This window comes from Haliotis rufescens, unplaced genomic scaffold, assembly GCF_023055435.1.
Source record: "Haliotis rufescens isolate VD_foot unplaced genomic scaffold, xgHalRufe1.0.p SCAF_40, whole genome shotgun sequence".
Classification (NCBI taxonomy): Eukaryota; Metazoa; Mollusca; class Gastropoda; order Lepetellida; family Haliotidae; genus Haliotis; species Haliotis rufescens.
The window spans coordinates 4,098,649-4,113,873 of NW_025964113.1; the positions used below are offsets into that span (position 1 = coordinate 4,098,649).

General features: G+C 35.1%; 1 protein-coding gene across 8 annotated transcripts in view; it reads left to right on the forward strand.

The window, feature by feature from the left end:
- LOC124139000 (ankyrin repeat and fibronectin type-III domain-containing protein 1-like) overlaps positions 1-15,225 on the forward strand; it is a 217,989-nt gene that overhangs the window by 196,874 nt on the left and 5,890 nt on the right. For all 8 annotated transcript variants that reach the window (XM_046505949.2, XM_046505965.2, XM_046505958.2 and 5 more), the window contains 7 exons: positions 1,406-1,513; positions 9,611-9,689; positions 11,291-11,394; positions 13,556-13,689; positions 14,034-14,112; positions 14,474-14,587; positions 14,936-15,124. In XM_046505949.2, coding sequence (XP_046361905.1) covers positions 1,406-1,513; positions 9,611-9,689; positions 11,291-11,394; positions 13,556-13,689; positions 14,034-14,112; positions 14,474-14,587; positions 14,936-15,124 — 807 coding nt within the window. The remainder of the gene's footprint in view (positions 1-1,405; positions 1,514-9,610; positions 9,690-11,290; positions 11,395-13,555; positions 13,690-14,033; positions 14,113-14,473; positions 14,588-14,935; positions 15,125-15,225) is intronic.

Consider the following 15,225-nt stretch of genomic DNA (forward strand, 5'->3'; position numbering starts at 1 on the left):
AAATTTTGTTAGTCATGAACTCATGCAGAGCATGGGGGCCCAGTCGTCTATATCAATGCAATTCAAAATTCTGAGTTGCATCCCTTTGGCAGGACAGGAACCTATGATTGTGGGTTTGAATTCTGGTTTGTCAGCACCATAGCCATCTTGTAGGTTTCACCAAAGAATAGTAAACTCTGTCACTTCGGGCTTTCCTCCCACATCAAGCTGACAATGTCATTTTACTGAAATACCATCCAAAGTTGTGTTAAACACAACTCACTCACTCACATTGACTCAGGTTGCTGATTATATTCCATTTAGTTAAACTGTAAGTCACATTAAATTTCTTGTCAATGGAATATTACATGTTAATAAAAATTCTCCCACGTAATTAATCTGTTATATATATATATATATATATATAACACGTTATACACGTTATATATATATATAACACATGAGGAAAAAATAGATGTTAATCACTGATAATAATGGTAATATTGCATTCATGGAATAAACTGAACTCATACACATGACAGGTTAAGTAACAAGTATAATATATTCACACAATGTTTCAAACTGATAAAACTATTACATATTTTTAACAAGCTAGAGTGAATCATGATTTATTCATTTATGAACACCTCATCACCCTATAGGAAATATGGTTGTGTCTCTGAGTGTAGAGACATCATCTCATTGGAATCACTGGTCATGGTTAATATTACAGGATTCCACATCCTATACTTTGTTCATAATCAAGAAGCTTTTTGAAGAGGTTAGCAAGATATAGTTCTTGGGTCATCTCCAGGTTTTGGGACACAGGAAGCAATATACTTTAAACACCTAGCAGAACTTAAGAAACAAAGTCTTTCTTTCAATCATTGTTCCATCAGCATTCTATTCTGCCAAAAGTGCTTCACATGACAGATAATCAATTAAAGGAAGCTGTAAGGTCGACATCTTTGCAACTCTATAGATTCCAGAACTGATGGTGGTCCGAAAGATGTGTGTTCCATCGATACCATTTTCAGCTTTTCCTTTACCATTATGGTTTAAAAAGTTATAGAAATTGATTAATTTGAACACTGTGAGAACTTCAATCATACTAACAACACATAAATGAAAGTGAAGGCTATTTTCTCTTTGAGTAGCATTAAGAATTGTTCTATGGTTCTGTGACAAAAGGGGGCGTAGGTGGTCAAGTAATCTAAGATGCTGCAACTAGCTGTGGCATGCTAGAAGCATCTTGGGTTTGAATCCCTGTTTCGCTTTAATTACGACCCTTGGGCGATCGACACCATACCTGTTTTATAGGTATCATGCCGCGACATGATACTCTTATGATGAAACTATTGTACAGGATTATTCAATAAATTCAGCACTGATAATTCTATTATTAAAAGTTACTGATTTTTTTCAGTGACGCCAAGAAAGAAGGGGTCCAGCTGTGACCTTGAGAGTTTATCTCCTGCCAAGATGGAACGACGGCGCAGTGAAAAGGATAGACGGTCATGTTATGACATCCATGGTAAGTGTAGGAGTCCATAAGGCATTGGTAGCAGCCCCAACTGATGCTACTTAGCCCACCACTACAGAAATGAACTCTTCTTGCTGCTTGAAAATCTAACATTTTTATTGATACATGATATAGTTACCTTAATATAATACCAAACACAAAAAAATACCAAAAATACAACTGATTACAATTAAATTTGATTTGATTTAAAAGATTATCTGACGAAAATAAATAAATACCAGTTTTGACGACATCATCGATGTAATATTATTTTTTACGAAAATATTTTTTTCACTGTTTCAAATCTAAAATAAAGTGTTTAACATTGCAAACTAATCATTAGGTGAGTCCTCTTTCGTGTACATGTCAAATGTAATCTTGACATATTTGCATGAATTCTGTGTCTTTGTGTTCAAATGAATATTGAAAATATGAGTAGGCCCATATAACTGAATAAAAACAACTAAACCCTTTCCATAATAATAAGAAATGTGTGCTAATGCAGAATCCATTGTAGGATTCTGACCGTATCATAAGCTTGTGTTCATGAATCGCTATCAAATAGTGATGATACACCCGTTGAAATGTATTTATCTCAAAATTTTATGAGCTCAGTCAGATAAGAAAGAAGCCTTTGTGAGTGGCAGAGCAGTAGAGCTGATTAGCAGAGTCGTGATCTAGAGAGCGCTCAACCCTCTCTGAGTATTACACAGAAGTATGACGTTTCCCTTCCAATAACCATCCTCATAAGTGTTCTTATACGGTGACTTATGTTTTAAGGATTTGTTTGATCAGCAAAAGCACATAGGCAAAGGAGTAACCCATCTCATTCAATAGCTATATTCTGTCACTTTTCATTAAAGAAAGTTACTGTTTTGTTATCAAGAAAGCCAAGAGCCTCTGCTGAAGCTCGACTGTCTAGTGGTTTGATCCTGAAATAGCGCACTCTTTTGGCAAAGAATTGTCCATGTCAAGCACCTCCAATGTGGTAGATTTGCTAACTCAGCAGTAACTACTTTGTACTATTTTTGTGAGAAAAAAGGCTAAATTTGGATATTAACTGAGGAATAATTAGACATTATCCTATAGGTTCATACCGGGCCCTTGTTGCGCTGGTCTTTTAACAAGATGATAAATAGACACGAGGTCATGTACCACAAGGAGTAGAAATACTGGTTGTCGTCATTGCCATGAAGTTTATGTGAGAAATCATGTTTCACTAATGAACTGATGTATTTAATCATTTGTTTGGCGTTCCTTTAGTTAATTTGATATACAGTATGCTTTGAAGAAGAATTGGTTGGAATGACAAAAATGTTTTATTAATGTGAACTGTGCATGTGGTATGATTTTATGACTGCTTGTGACAATGTGATTGATTGATTATGTCAAACTTATCTGAAAGACTGCAAACATTTATTCAATTGATGTGAGAATCATGATATCATGTAAGTTCCTATTTACTTTCAACAGTTCATATTTGATCTTAGTCATCAAATACCAGAAACTAAATGCATGAATGAAAGATAAAAGTAATGAACTGATCAAATTTGCATGAATGAAAGTAATGAACTGATCAAATGTGCATGAATGACAGATGAAAGTAATGAACTGATCAAATGTGCATGAATGACAGATGAAAGTAATGAACTGATCAAATGTGCATGAATGACAGATGAAAGTAATGAACTGATCAAATGTGCATGAATGACAGATGAAAGTAATGAACTGATCAAATGAGCATGAATGACAGAGGAAAGTAATGAACTGATCAAATGTGCATGAATGACAGATGAAAGTAATGAACTGATCAAATGTGCATGAATGACAGATGAAAGTAATGAACTGATCAAATGTGCATGAATGACATGAAAGTAATGAACTGATCAAATGTGCATGAATGACAGATGAAAGTAATGAACTGATCAAATGTGCATGAATGACAGATGAAAGTAATGAACTGATCAAATGTGCATGAATGACATGAAAGTAATGAACTGATCAAATGAGCATGAATGACAGATGAAAGTAATGAACTGATCAAATGTGCATGAATGACAGATGAAAGTAATGAACTGATCAAATGTGCATGAATGACAGATGAAAGTAATGAACTGATCAAATGTGCATGAATGACAGATGAAAGTAATGAACTGATCAAATGTGCATGAATGACAGATGAAAGTAATGAACTGATCAAATGTGCATGAATGACAGATGAAAGTAATGGACTGATAAAATGTGTAAGAATGACAGATGACGGCTTAATCTTACTGGAACATGTTTATAACATTTCAAATTAATAAAAACACAGCCAAAGGAATTTATTTTATTTTCCTAAAAAAGAGTGATAATTTTTATTCAATAAAGAAACGACAAACAGTGATGTTATTACACGCCTTCTAATGCTGAAAGAGAGCAAGTTTATCTATCAAATGATGTTTGATAAGACAAGTGAACCATCAAACATATTAGCCATGAATTGTGAATCTAACTTGGGAGTACCACTATCAAATGAACACCTCTCTCTATGTTTAAATGTATTAATGAATGCAGCTTTGACAATAAAACTAGAAACTTTCAGTATAACTTTTTATATGGCATTATAACAATACAATCATTTTTATACAAAATAGGAATATCTACAGACTTTAAGTGCTACTTCTGCAGTGGTGATGTGAGATGTGTCCAACTCTTTTATGATTGTCATAAAGTTAGAAACTTGATTGATAATTTTCAAATTTGGTATGAAACTCAAATAGATAATAGTGTAGAAGTTACAAACAATCCTTTCTGCTTGGAGACCCTGACCAGGGCATTCTGCTTAATCACTTGTTCATAATTATAAAGCATAACATATGTGCAAATACAAGGAAACTAACGTTAATATCACTCAACTACAGAAAATGATAAGACATAATAATGACATTGAAAAATTCATACATGGGTGTGATATCACATCTTTTCCAAACGAACATCCTAGTATTGCTGTATATTTAGAAACATCAAATACCATTGTCTTTCATCTATCCTCCCTCCTATCCAAATTGACATCTATCTTTTCTTTTCATACTGCATATTATCTCCTATTTCTATTTCAAATCTTTGAAAATGTCATGTGGGGATGTAGGGACGACAAGTAAATAATGGCTATTTTCCGTAATAATAATAATAATAATAATAATTCTCGCTTTCAAAATGTCACGCTTGCATCCCAAGTACCAAGTTGTCCGACTCCCCATTGTTCTCGGTGCCTTAGGTATGGTACCTCCCAATCTGTTGACTGACATTGAGAGAGTACCTGGGTTTGCTACCAGGAATACAGCCCTTCTGACAATCTGGGTAGTGCAGAAGGCTGCAGTGTTAGGGAGTCTTCACATTCTCCGAAACGTTCTGGGTGGGTTTGACTAGGCAGCGCTTCCTGGGAGAAGTCCCATTCGCTGTCTGGGCTGCGTGTAGATGGGGCAAGGGCCCTGAGCTGATGATGAGCCTAACCAACCTGACTGTGCCAGGATCACCCAAACCCTCTTTGCTGCATTTTTTATTTTAATCTGTAAATAATAATAATATTAAAATTTAAAAAAAAATTCTTTTTTACTTTAAGTACACATGTACGTGATTGTTCTTATATAGATCTACTATTTTAGAAATAAACGTGGGATGTTAATAAGATGTACAAGCTTTAGGAATATGTACCCTTTTATAAATAATGATGACACCTGATTACAATCTAACCTCGGCAATGTCGAACAAGTCCTTTTTTTAACAGGGGGCTTACATTTGGTATTTCCTGGATATTCTCACAATTTTCACATCTGCACCTTATCTCCCAATACAGATTGTAATATCTCCCACATTTTAATGCGATCATTCTGCAATTGCGTTTATCTGCATAACCCAGCTACATCTATATTGGGATCAACTTGCTAGACACTTCCCTCTCAAACATAATGTTGTCCATCTAATGATGTCATCAGGTTGAGAGTGCATGTTTGAAACTCTAGAAATGACATCATGATATAACAATGTTTTATCATGAAATAAAGCACCCTTCGTTGTTCATTGTTCTTATCATGTAGCTATCTTATATTTGGGGATAGTATGTGCGCTTGTGATTCCATTGTTAACTGTAAGTTCTTTGATTTTTAGTATCTCATTCAATTCTCTATACAAAATAACACTTAAAATTATTCAGTTTGAAATACCAAAATGCAACATTCTTAATCTTAAGAGCCCATATAAGAAATGTTTTGCAATCTCAAGTATTCTCTCCTTAAAGGTCCTGACATATTTTCAGTATCAATGCCCTAGAAATATTTCCTTGACATCACCATTCTCATCGGAATCTATTTCTTGTTATAGTGGCTCAAAATAAATCGGCAATTAGGTTTTCTCCTTAACTTAATTAACCAAGCTGTGATCCCTAATAGACAACTATTGCTAAAGTCTGACAGTCGGAACGACAGCCATGATATGCTGCTCGAAAACTCATGAAGATGTTCTTAAGTTAGATTAATTAGAACATTACCAGGGGATAATTACATTACTGGAAGTTCAGTATGATTTTTAAATGTTCTGTCGCCATGGTTACACTCAGTACAGACTTTTCAGCTGAAGGGTTACCTGGTGCTGCATTGTGGGATACTCCAGTAGCATCGTTCGTCTGGTGTCCGCCATGCATGATTGCAGTTCGGCAACCTCTTAATTTCTAATGTTTATCGTATACAGGCACTGTTAAAACTGTCAGGCATCTCTGCATTTAAGAGCCTGTTGAAAGAAAGTTGCAATGTTGCGGACATTTGTGAATCTTGATGTCTTATAAAGTTAAGATTAGTTACAGATAACAATTATTTTGGGAAATGTCTTTTCAAGAATGTAAGGAATTTTTTTTGGTATCTAAATGGAATTTCTCAGAATATGTAAAATTCTTTTCACCCCTGGCTGAAAATAGCATTCGTATTTAAAAAGTTTAACTACTTAGTCAAATATTTTGGTTTTATGGCATATTTGCAATATAAAACTTTGTTGATAAAATTCTTCAGTATTATTTTCTATTAAAGCAGCTTAATTATGTTATGTTGATTCCCTTCATATTTCATTTGTTATCAAGTGCTTATATTTGTACTTGGTTGTTGTTTCATTGAATGTTGATGCAAATTGTGTCAGTGCATGGGAGGTAACTCTGTAAGGTGTTTTGTAACAGTTGAAGTGGTTATAAAATCACTATTGTTGCACGATACTGAGACCAGCAAATCAAGTGAAATTCTTACATCTGTTTATGAAATTGTTTAAAATCAAATGGATTTAAGTAGATCAACTTAAGGATTTTGCATTGGAAGATACAATTTCCACAAATCAGAAGTATAATCTTACAGCATCAATGTCCTGTTGATGGTTTTTAGGTACTTAATTACTTCAATTACAATAACAATTTCAACAACCACCACAGTTAACATATCTGACCAATAAAAACTTGTGTTGAAATATACAGTTTACATAAATTAAAAGTATAATCATACCCACAGTATTTTCAAGTTGAAATATCTTAACTTGAATGACAATAATGACAACTAGTAACTTCACAACCATCACCTATTTAAAAGTCCATCACAGTTTAAACTTTAAAAATATCCCCACAGAAAAGAATCTGACACTGAGACAACAACATACAGGATCTAATCCAAGTTAAACCCCCTCCCCTGCCAGAGCGTGGTGTGCCTGTAGATACTGGAGAGGTCATGACATTCAGGTGTGCTGCTGATTGCAGTTGGTCTTGTCAGAGGATGATCACCTGTCTCGTGTGACATCCTTCTCTTGTCACAGATACTGTGAATGCCGATGAGGCAGTTGGGTTCCACTTTACATGCTATTTGAAGAATCTTTGTTTGGGTACAGGACGTTTTGTATTTCCTTCTATAGTTTATTTATAAATATACTGTTGTATTTATTTCTGTTATCTGTTAATGCCTTATGTAATTATGGCAAACATGAGTTATGGAAGAAGCTTGTTACAGCTTTTTAAGGCCCTGTCTTATAACTAATTTGTCACATTTAAAAAAGATTAAAATGCAAACATGTTATATGATAAATGTATGGAGTTCTTTCACAGATCATATTGTCACGAATCCTTTTTTATGATAATAAACTGTCATTAATCAGTAATTGATTGTGAATTTAATCACATATTCTTCCATATGAAATCACATGTTTTTATTAGATGCTCAGAAACTACCAATTTATCTATTATCTGTAAATTGAGACGGCTGAGATAATTATCAAATACAAAACATTATTATTAATAATTCCAAGGCTGAGATAATTATCAAATACAAAACATTATCATTAATAATTCCACTTATGATCACTTAGTGTGCGAGCTGAATATATTTTCATTGTAATCTTCGGAATGACATCTGGAGGAAATAAAGAATCTCTCTAAGTAGTAAGGTAGTAATAAGATATAGTAAAATATATTTAAACTGTTATTTTTATTTATTACCAGGATGTGTGGTAGACTGGTTAATAGTCCCTTCATACACTGTCCTCATGCTAATTAGTGTGACGGTAAACAATAACAATTAACATGTCTAATTACATATCAGTTATGCACCTGTTATGTCATATTCAATAATAAGTACATTCCCTCTTGTCAAATTAGCCATGAATTAATCCTTATAGCACCACTAGCTTATATATTGTTCTGATGATCTGCCAATGATGACAGCAAAGGGTTCCAGATAGCCCTATTATGACATCAAAGGGTATTTAATGACAGGTGATATAAGCCTGGGATTGAGCTGTGAGGTAGAAGCATACCTGGGTCTGTTGAGAACACACCCTCAGGCTAGAGCTGTTTGCTACACTCCAGACTCTGTTAGCGCTTGCATACAGTGTATAATACAATCTGTCTCAGCCAATCAGAATGAAGGGACGTTTACTTTTGGAGTAGAAGAGTTTATCCTGTGTAAATTTCTCTCGTATTGGACGTGTTTGTTGAACAACTTGTCTGAGAGGCCGTTGCAGGTGAGGTGATTGTCGCGTTTGAAAGCGATCAGCGTTTGAGATTGGAATATACCTTGCAGGAAGCCTTTGCAACCGGCTGATGATTAAGTGTTTTCCTTGAGGACTTCATTTATTTATTGTGTTAATTCAGAATCTATTTTGAGGTAAGAACTTGTACTGCATTTTAATTGTATTTTTTATGTTAGTTAAAGAGTAGTCTATGGTAAAAATAGATTGAGAAGTACTTTAAACCCAAACAAAGTTTTTATGCCCGATGAAATGTCATGTTACCATGGTGAAAGTTAGATGTTGCTACACTTCTTATGCCAAATCAAAATCATTCCTCTGAATTTCAAATATCAAGCATGCATATCAATATGGTAGCTGCCTTTTTTTATTTGTTATTAATTGAAAATAATCACAGAGGTTTGATCACATGTAATATCAATTTAAAGAACTATTTAAATATGATTGATATTTTCAAATATTTCAATGTCAAAAATAATATTTTTGCCTTGTTAGGGTTGCGTAGTGATATTTAGCTATTGCAACACTTGCCCTGAAATGACTACAAATTATTTTCTTCTTCGAAATGAAATGTGTTTTTACCAACATGTTTACCCTTTACAAACAATGAAATTTGTGTTTGAGTAAGATAGATCAAATCCAAATATTCAGTTCTATTCAAAACTTCTTTTCAAATCCAAGTATTTGGTTCTATTCAATACTTCATTTTAAAAACTGGCATATTTTCAATTAAGTAAATGAATTGATGAATATAAAGTTAAAATAGATTTGACCTTCACTGATTTGTATCAAGTTTGATGTGTTATGAAGCGATATTTAAATAAGCGATTTTATTGTTTACCATCCATTTTCATATTTGGGGGAATATAATTGTTTGAATCATGTCATTGAAATTTGGATTTAATCTCATGTATTTCTCACGTGTGTGCCACAGAGGAAGAAATCCAGATGAACATTGATACAATATGGTGACGTAAGCGCCTATATTATTTGTGTCCCAAACTATTGACACTGGCTTGTTTAATGTTGAAGCTTGTGATGCTGTTGCCCTGTTTAATGTTGAGGCTTTTGTCTTTGCAGGACTGTTTGATGCTGTGGAACAGCAGGACATTGATGTTGTCAGGACTATATTGGACACCGGAGGAGTTGAGCTTAACAGGTGAGTGCCAAGTATTTGCGGATAATTTTTATTGAAATAACATTTTCAAAGCTGTCTGCAATATTTAGACATTCCAGTCCTTGTATATAGTCGTGCAGGCTGTGATGTCTGCATGGTTTGGAATATAATCAGCAGGAGAAAGAAAATTTATAAAGTAATTGTTGAAGTGTTTGTAATGAAAGCTATAACTTTACTTTGTTATTTAATGACATAAACTACTAGGCAGGTGTACTATTTCTACAGAAAAGATCTTGTTCACAGGTGTAGAAATGGGATCATTTTGCCCGAGGTCCCAGGGTCTATAATCTAGTACTAGATATGAGATAGGAAGACAGTCAAATATTTGCCAAGAGCCATGACACTATCAGCCAACTGAGACATCAGCTTTATCAGTTTTTGAAGATGGCCTTTACCAACATGACTAGTTGAGTGTCATAAAGTCAGTGGCACACAAGGAGACACTTTTATTGCTATTTGTTGAGTGTAGCTCTGAAACATTGTGACACAAAATAATAGAAGTTGCTTTCCATAAAAAGTGTCATGTATTCATGTTCTTCCAACTTCTAAAAGCCTATTAAAGACTTCTAGATCTGTTCTTCAAAAAAATTCATTTTGTGAAATAATAGTTAAAATAACCAATTTTCCCATTTTATTTTAATTTTTTTTCTTGAGGCACAAAGAAGCAGATTCATTTATGATTACAGAAAAGTTCACATTATAATAATCAATTAAGAAACCTAGCTATGTTTTGACTCACAGCCCCGGCCTTCACTGACATCAAATATGACTGGCATGTTATAACAAGCCTGGTTGTGGTCAGTTGTACTGGAAGAAAATTGTTTATGTGACTATGATAAAATCCCCTGTGAGTAATCCCTTTGAGAGTTGAGTAACATTAGGAAAAGGATTCCAGATGTATTATGTGTCCTGCTGTGTGGTGGATAATCCTCTCAGTTCCTAAGATATGAAGGATATTTCTAAGAAGATTATGATATTAGGGTTGATATGAGGTTTGTTGTCATACATACAGCACCATAGGTGATGGCCACAACTACTTATTATAGTCTCACAATCAAGGTCTTGTCAACACCACTTTAACACCTTCCATGTTCCAGTTGATAGTGTCTTTGAAGAAAATGGACTATTTATTTCATATCAGGCTCTGTTTCAATGAATGTATTTTCACTGTCTATAAGCGAATGGTAAAATGCCCACTGTTTAGGTTTGTTGTGAGGTACTGGTATGTATAAGTTACTGGCACCCTTTACCTATCATCCCCTTTATCAACAGTTAAAAGCAGGATGCATTTTGTTTTGTTTTGTTTAAGGGTTATTTATAAAAAAATCTTTTCCTTCCATAATAAGCTCACATTTTATGACGAAGAATATTTTGCTTATTACATGTATATATAATTATATGTAATTCATTCTGAGCTAAAATATTTCAGGGATTGAAGCATCTTTCTTTTCTTTTTTTTGTGTGCAATATTCTTACTGGTAAGAAGAAATACTTGTATAAGACTGGCCCTCTACAACGCTGAAATTAGGCAAGACAAACATTGTTGTTTGCTCACAGTTTTGAAGGTAATGTTTTGTTTATAGTGTCAACAGTGAGGGTTTGACCCCCCTGGACGTGGCCGTCATGACCAACAACATCCCCATGGCTAAAATGCTCCTCTTCCACGGCGCGAGGGAGAGTCCTATATGTAAGTATCTAGACATCAGGACAATTTATGGCCTCTACTTGGAGCCAGTGTCGAGTACTGGAATACTTTTAGTGAATTTCATCATGATTGAACCTAGTTGGGGAAGAACTTTGTGAGAAGTGTGATGGTTTGCTGTTTATTTGCATATTAATAAGGCTTGAAATAGAAAATATGTCATTAGATGCTCATTTATGAGATCTTTGCATTTAACAATTGGGTGGTTGGTACATAATGCATTCTGCAAAAATAAGACTTAAGACCACGTTATAAATATGATTTTATTTCTCGGCTGTGCATTTCCCGTCTAGTGAGTCTAGGTGGTAGTGTCCTGTGAAACTAAGACATTATCTGTGTAATTAGGAAACCTGTTGGATGGATATAGACCATAAGACTTGAGTTAGATTGTAATCATACTTGCCAGAAGTGTCAATTGGCCCAAGCCAAGTTAACCATTAGAAACTCGTATTATATTGGAAGAGATAAGCGAAGGTATTTTATGGATGACAACTGCTTTATTCTATTATGTGGCAATATCACAGTTGGGGATACCAGAAATGGGCTTCACACATTGTACCCATGTCGGGAATCAAACCTCTGTCTTCGGCATGATGAACGAACACTTTGACCAATAGGCTACCCGACTGCCCCCATTGCTTGACAGTGGAATGAGGACCTGTCCCAAAACATGCAATTATATTAGAATAAAGAAGCTGTCAACATAAAATACCTTGTCTTTACTGTTACCTTCTGTTTGATTGGTATTCTAGAAGTTGGTGAGCAAGTAAGAAACCATACAACTTTATGGATAACAACTTCTGGTTTATTGTTATCCAGCTTGATAACTGTGTTAAAATCTACATCAAAACATCGCTGTATGCAAAAACAAACCAGAAACTGTTATCCATAAAGTTGTACATTTTCTTATTTACTGTTCTTTCCTACTTCTAAAAAATGCCAATGAAACAGTTTATGTTGGAAGAGTGAAAACATTAACCACTGGAAAGCCACACATTATATTCTGTTATGAGGTCTGTAAGCCTCCACACTTAGACACATTTAGTCTCTGGTCGGTCAAAGCTTCACTACTCTGGACTAATCTTATTAAAGCTCAATCTAAGACAGAGTATGTATTCACAGTCCAACTTGAGAAGTTATAACAAATGACCAAAGGTCCTAGCATAAGTTCCCACCTGAGATCCTGCTGGACATTGTCCTGGGTGTACTGAAACAACACACTTGTTGTCCATGTGTACCTTATGGCTTGGACATGGTATGGCTGTGTTGTTTCACCCATTTACCTCTACTCATGTGATCAGCACTTCCAACAAGCACAAGCTTGCCAGTAATATATAAAACTAGCAGATCCTTGGTCCCCACTCTCATTGTAAACTGCATCATGAAGTTCCCTAGTCTCCTTGGCCTTCAGAAGAAATTAACATATGTGTTTGTTCACAAAGACAAAGTTGCAGGTAGGAGAAGATTCTAAGGAATTGTGTCTCTCTACTAAATATGAATTGGTTAATAGTGTTTTAACATTGTGTCACCAAATATAGATATATGTCTGCATGTTTAAGGAATAGGAACCATTTTTACATAGTGCCTTGAAAGATGTGAAATGTTTATCACATCAGGGTGTCTAAAATTGCATCAACTCCATTCTGCACTAGCATGCCAAATCCAACAATGTACTTTGCTATACAAAATCAGTGTTGGTAATGGGTATCCTAACATTGCTTTTTCAGTGTTTCTGCACACCTAACAAACAACTGAAAGGAACCTGTGTTTTCAAACATTTGTGTCTGTGACCTTATTGGTGTCTGATTTAACCTTTTATTTCCTGTTATTCTTTCTTGGATCATGCACTGTAAACCGTGGTGGTCACAACAATGGATTTGGAAGAAATAAATACAAAGGCATGTCAAACTAAAACATTAAGATAAATATGTAACTAGCCTGTGTTTTATTTACATAGTGTATTATCAGGTACAATAACACCCCATTGTGTTGCCCCTTTGATTATTGTCCCCCTCCATGCTCCCCCGCAACTGATTGGCTGGGGAGGATGAGGAGGAGGGCACTGTCTGGGATTGCCAGCTATTAGGGATGTAAGTGTCCCAACACACTCATACAATATTTCCTGACTTCCCTGTCTTGCTTGCAGTTCAACAAGGTGACTGTCGCTTGGACAAGCTTGAGGCTCTCATAGCTGAGGCTGAGAAGAAAGTTGTCGACTTCACTGCTGCTGTTCTCAACAGTTCATCGGGAAATGCAAACATCTCGCCAGCTCAGCAGAAGGTAAATATGCTGGGACATCATGGTTGCAAATTTTTTTAGAGAAGAGGGATTTGGGATTTCGTCCATTGAATTATTTGAGTTGGAGGAAAGGCATTTGCACTGAGTGGTGTTCAACCGCCCTTTGAGTAATGTCCTCTGGTAATGAATACAAGTGAGGGCTGTAATGCATGTGGCCATGTTTTATTAGACAAATATAAGCATTGATCTCTTTAATGTTAGAAATTTAATAATTTCAAGTATGATGTGTGCTTGGTAGTTAACTGGTTCGTCATGATTCTCTAATGGATGTGTATTTGGATGGAACATGTTTCGCATTTTCAATGTAATGTTTATTTGCATTGCAGGAAAATGAGACTCAACTAAGTCACTGGGAGTTCCGCTATCGACTTTTGAAGAGAATGCGCGCAGGGTACGACCATGCAAGTATGTACAACAAACCTTACTTTTTTTTTATCCTCACAGCTTTGTGTAACACCTAGAGAAAGAGTTGTAGAAAATTCAGAAAGCAGAAAATGCTGAGGCTTACTGCATGTTGTTGTTCAGGTAGCAGCAACGGTTTTGGGTTTTTAAAAGTAAACATTGTTAAACTTTGTTTTCTTTAAGATTTTGAGATGCTCAGTTATAGTACACAGATGACAGGTAGTATTTGGTCATTGAGAAGTTAGATGAAAAACACTTTACATTTTGTGGATAACAACTTTTCTGAAACTAAGAAGATAAGATTCCTATCCTCAAGTCCTATTTGGTTGGTATGGCCCTGATGTTAATGTGTTGTGTTTTCCAGGGCCTCCAGATGCTCCCACCAATGTTCGTCTCAGTGTCGCCAGCAGTTCCTCGCTACTAGTCAACTTTGGGGAGCCACTGAACCACAATGGAGCTGTAGTCACCAAGTACAGAGGTGAGACTGGAGCCATAATGACACTGTGTGTGAATTTACAGATTCAGTATATTAAGTAGTCTCTATATTGTGTGCTCTTTCAGTTTGAATAAGAACAAGTGTTTTGTAGGTTAACATTGGTATCAGTTGGCTGTTGACGTAATCTCGATGTGTAAATCATAGTAAAATTGTGTATATTTAAGTAAAATTGTTTGTAATTTGTATTGGGCTTTCAAAGTGTTTTGGTATGCTCAAACAATTTTGCTTATTTCATAAATATTATTGATTTTGGTTACACTATTATGTATATAATGTATGGTAGATGGATTTGTGTACGGTTGATTTCACCCAGAAATTTCCGTGTTTCAGTGGAGTGGAGCAACTCAGAGAACTTCACCACTGTAACAGGGGAGGTAACTGTGGAAGATGTACGTCAGCTTGAGTTTGAGATTCAGGGTCTTGTGAAGGGAAGTCAGTACTACGTCCGTGTGTCAGCGTGCAATATGAAGGGTTGTGGGACATCTACCCTCAGCAATCCACCTTGTGCTGTCCCATCAAGTATGTATACTTCTTTTGTTCATAAAACAATATTTTTTTCAGAAGTAATTATCTTTAATTATATATATACTGTACATCTTTTATTTCTACTATTTATTTTC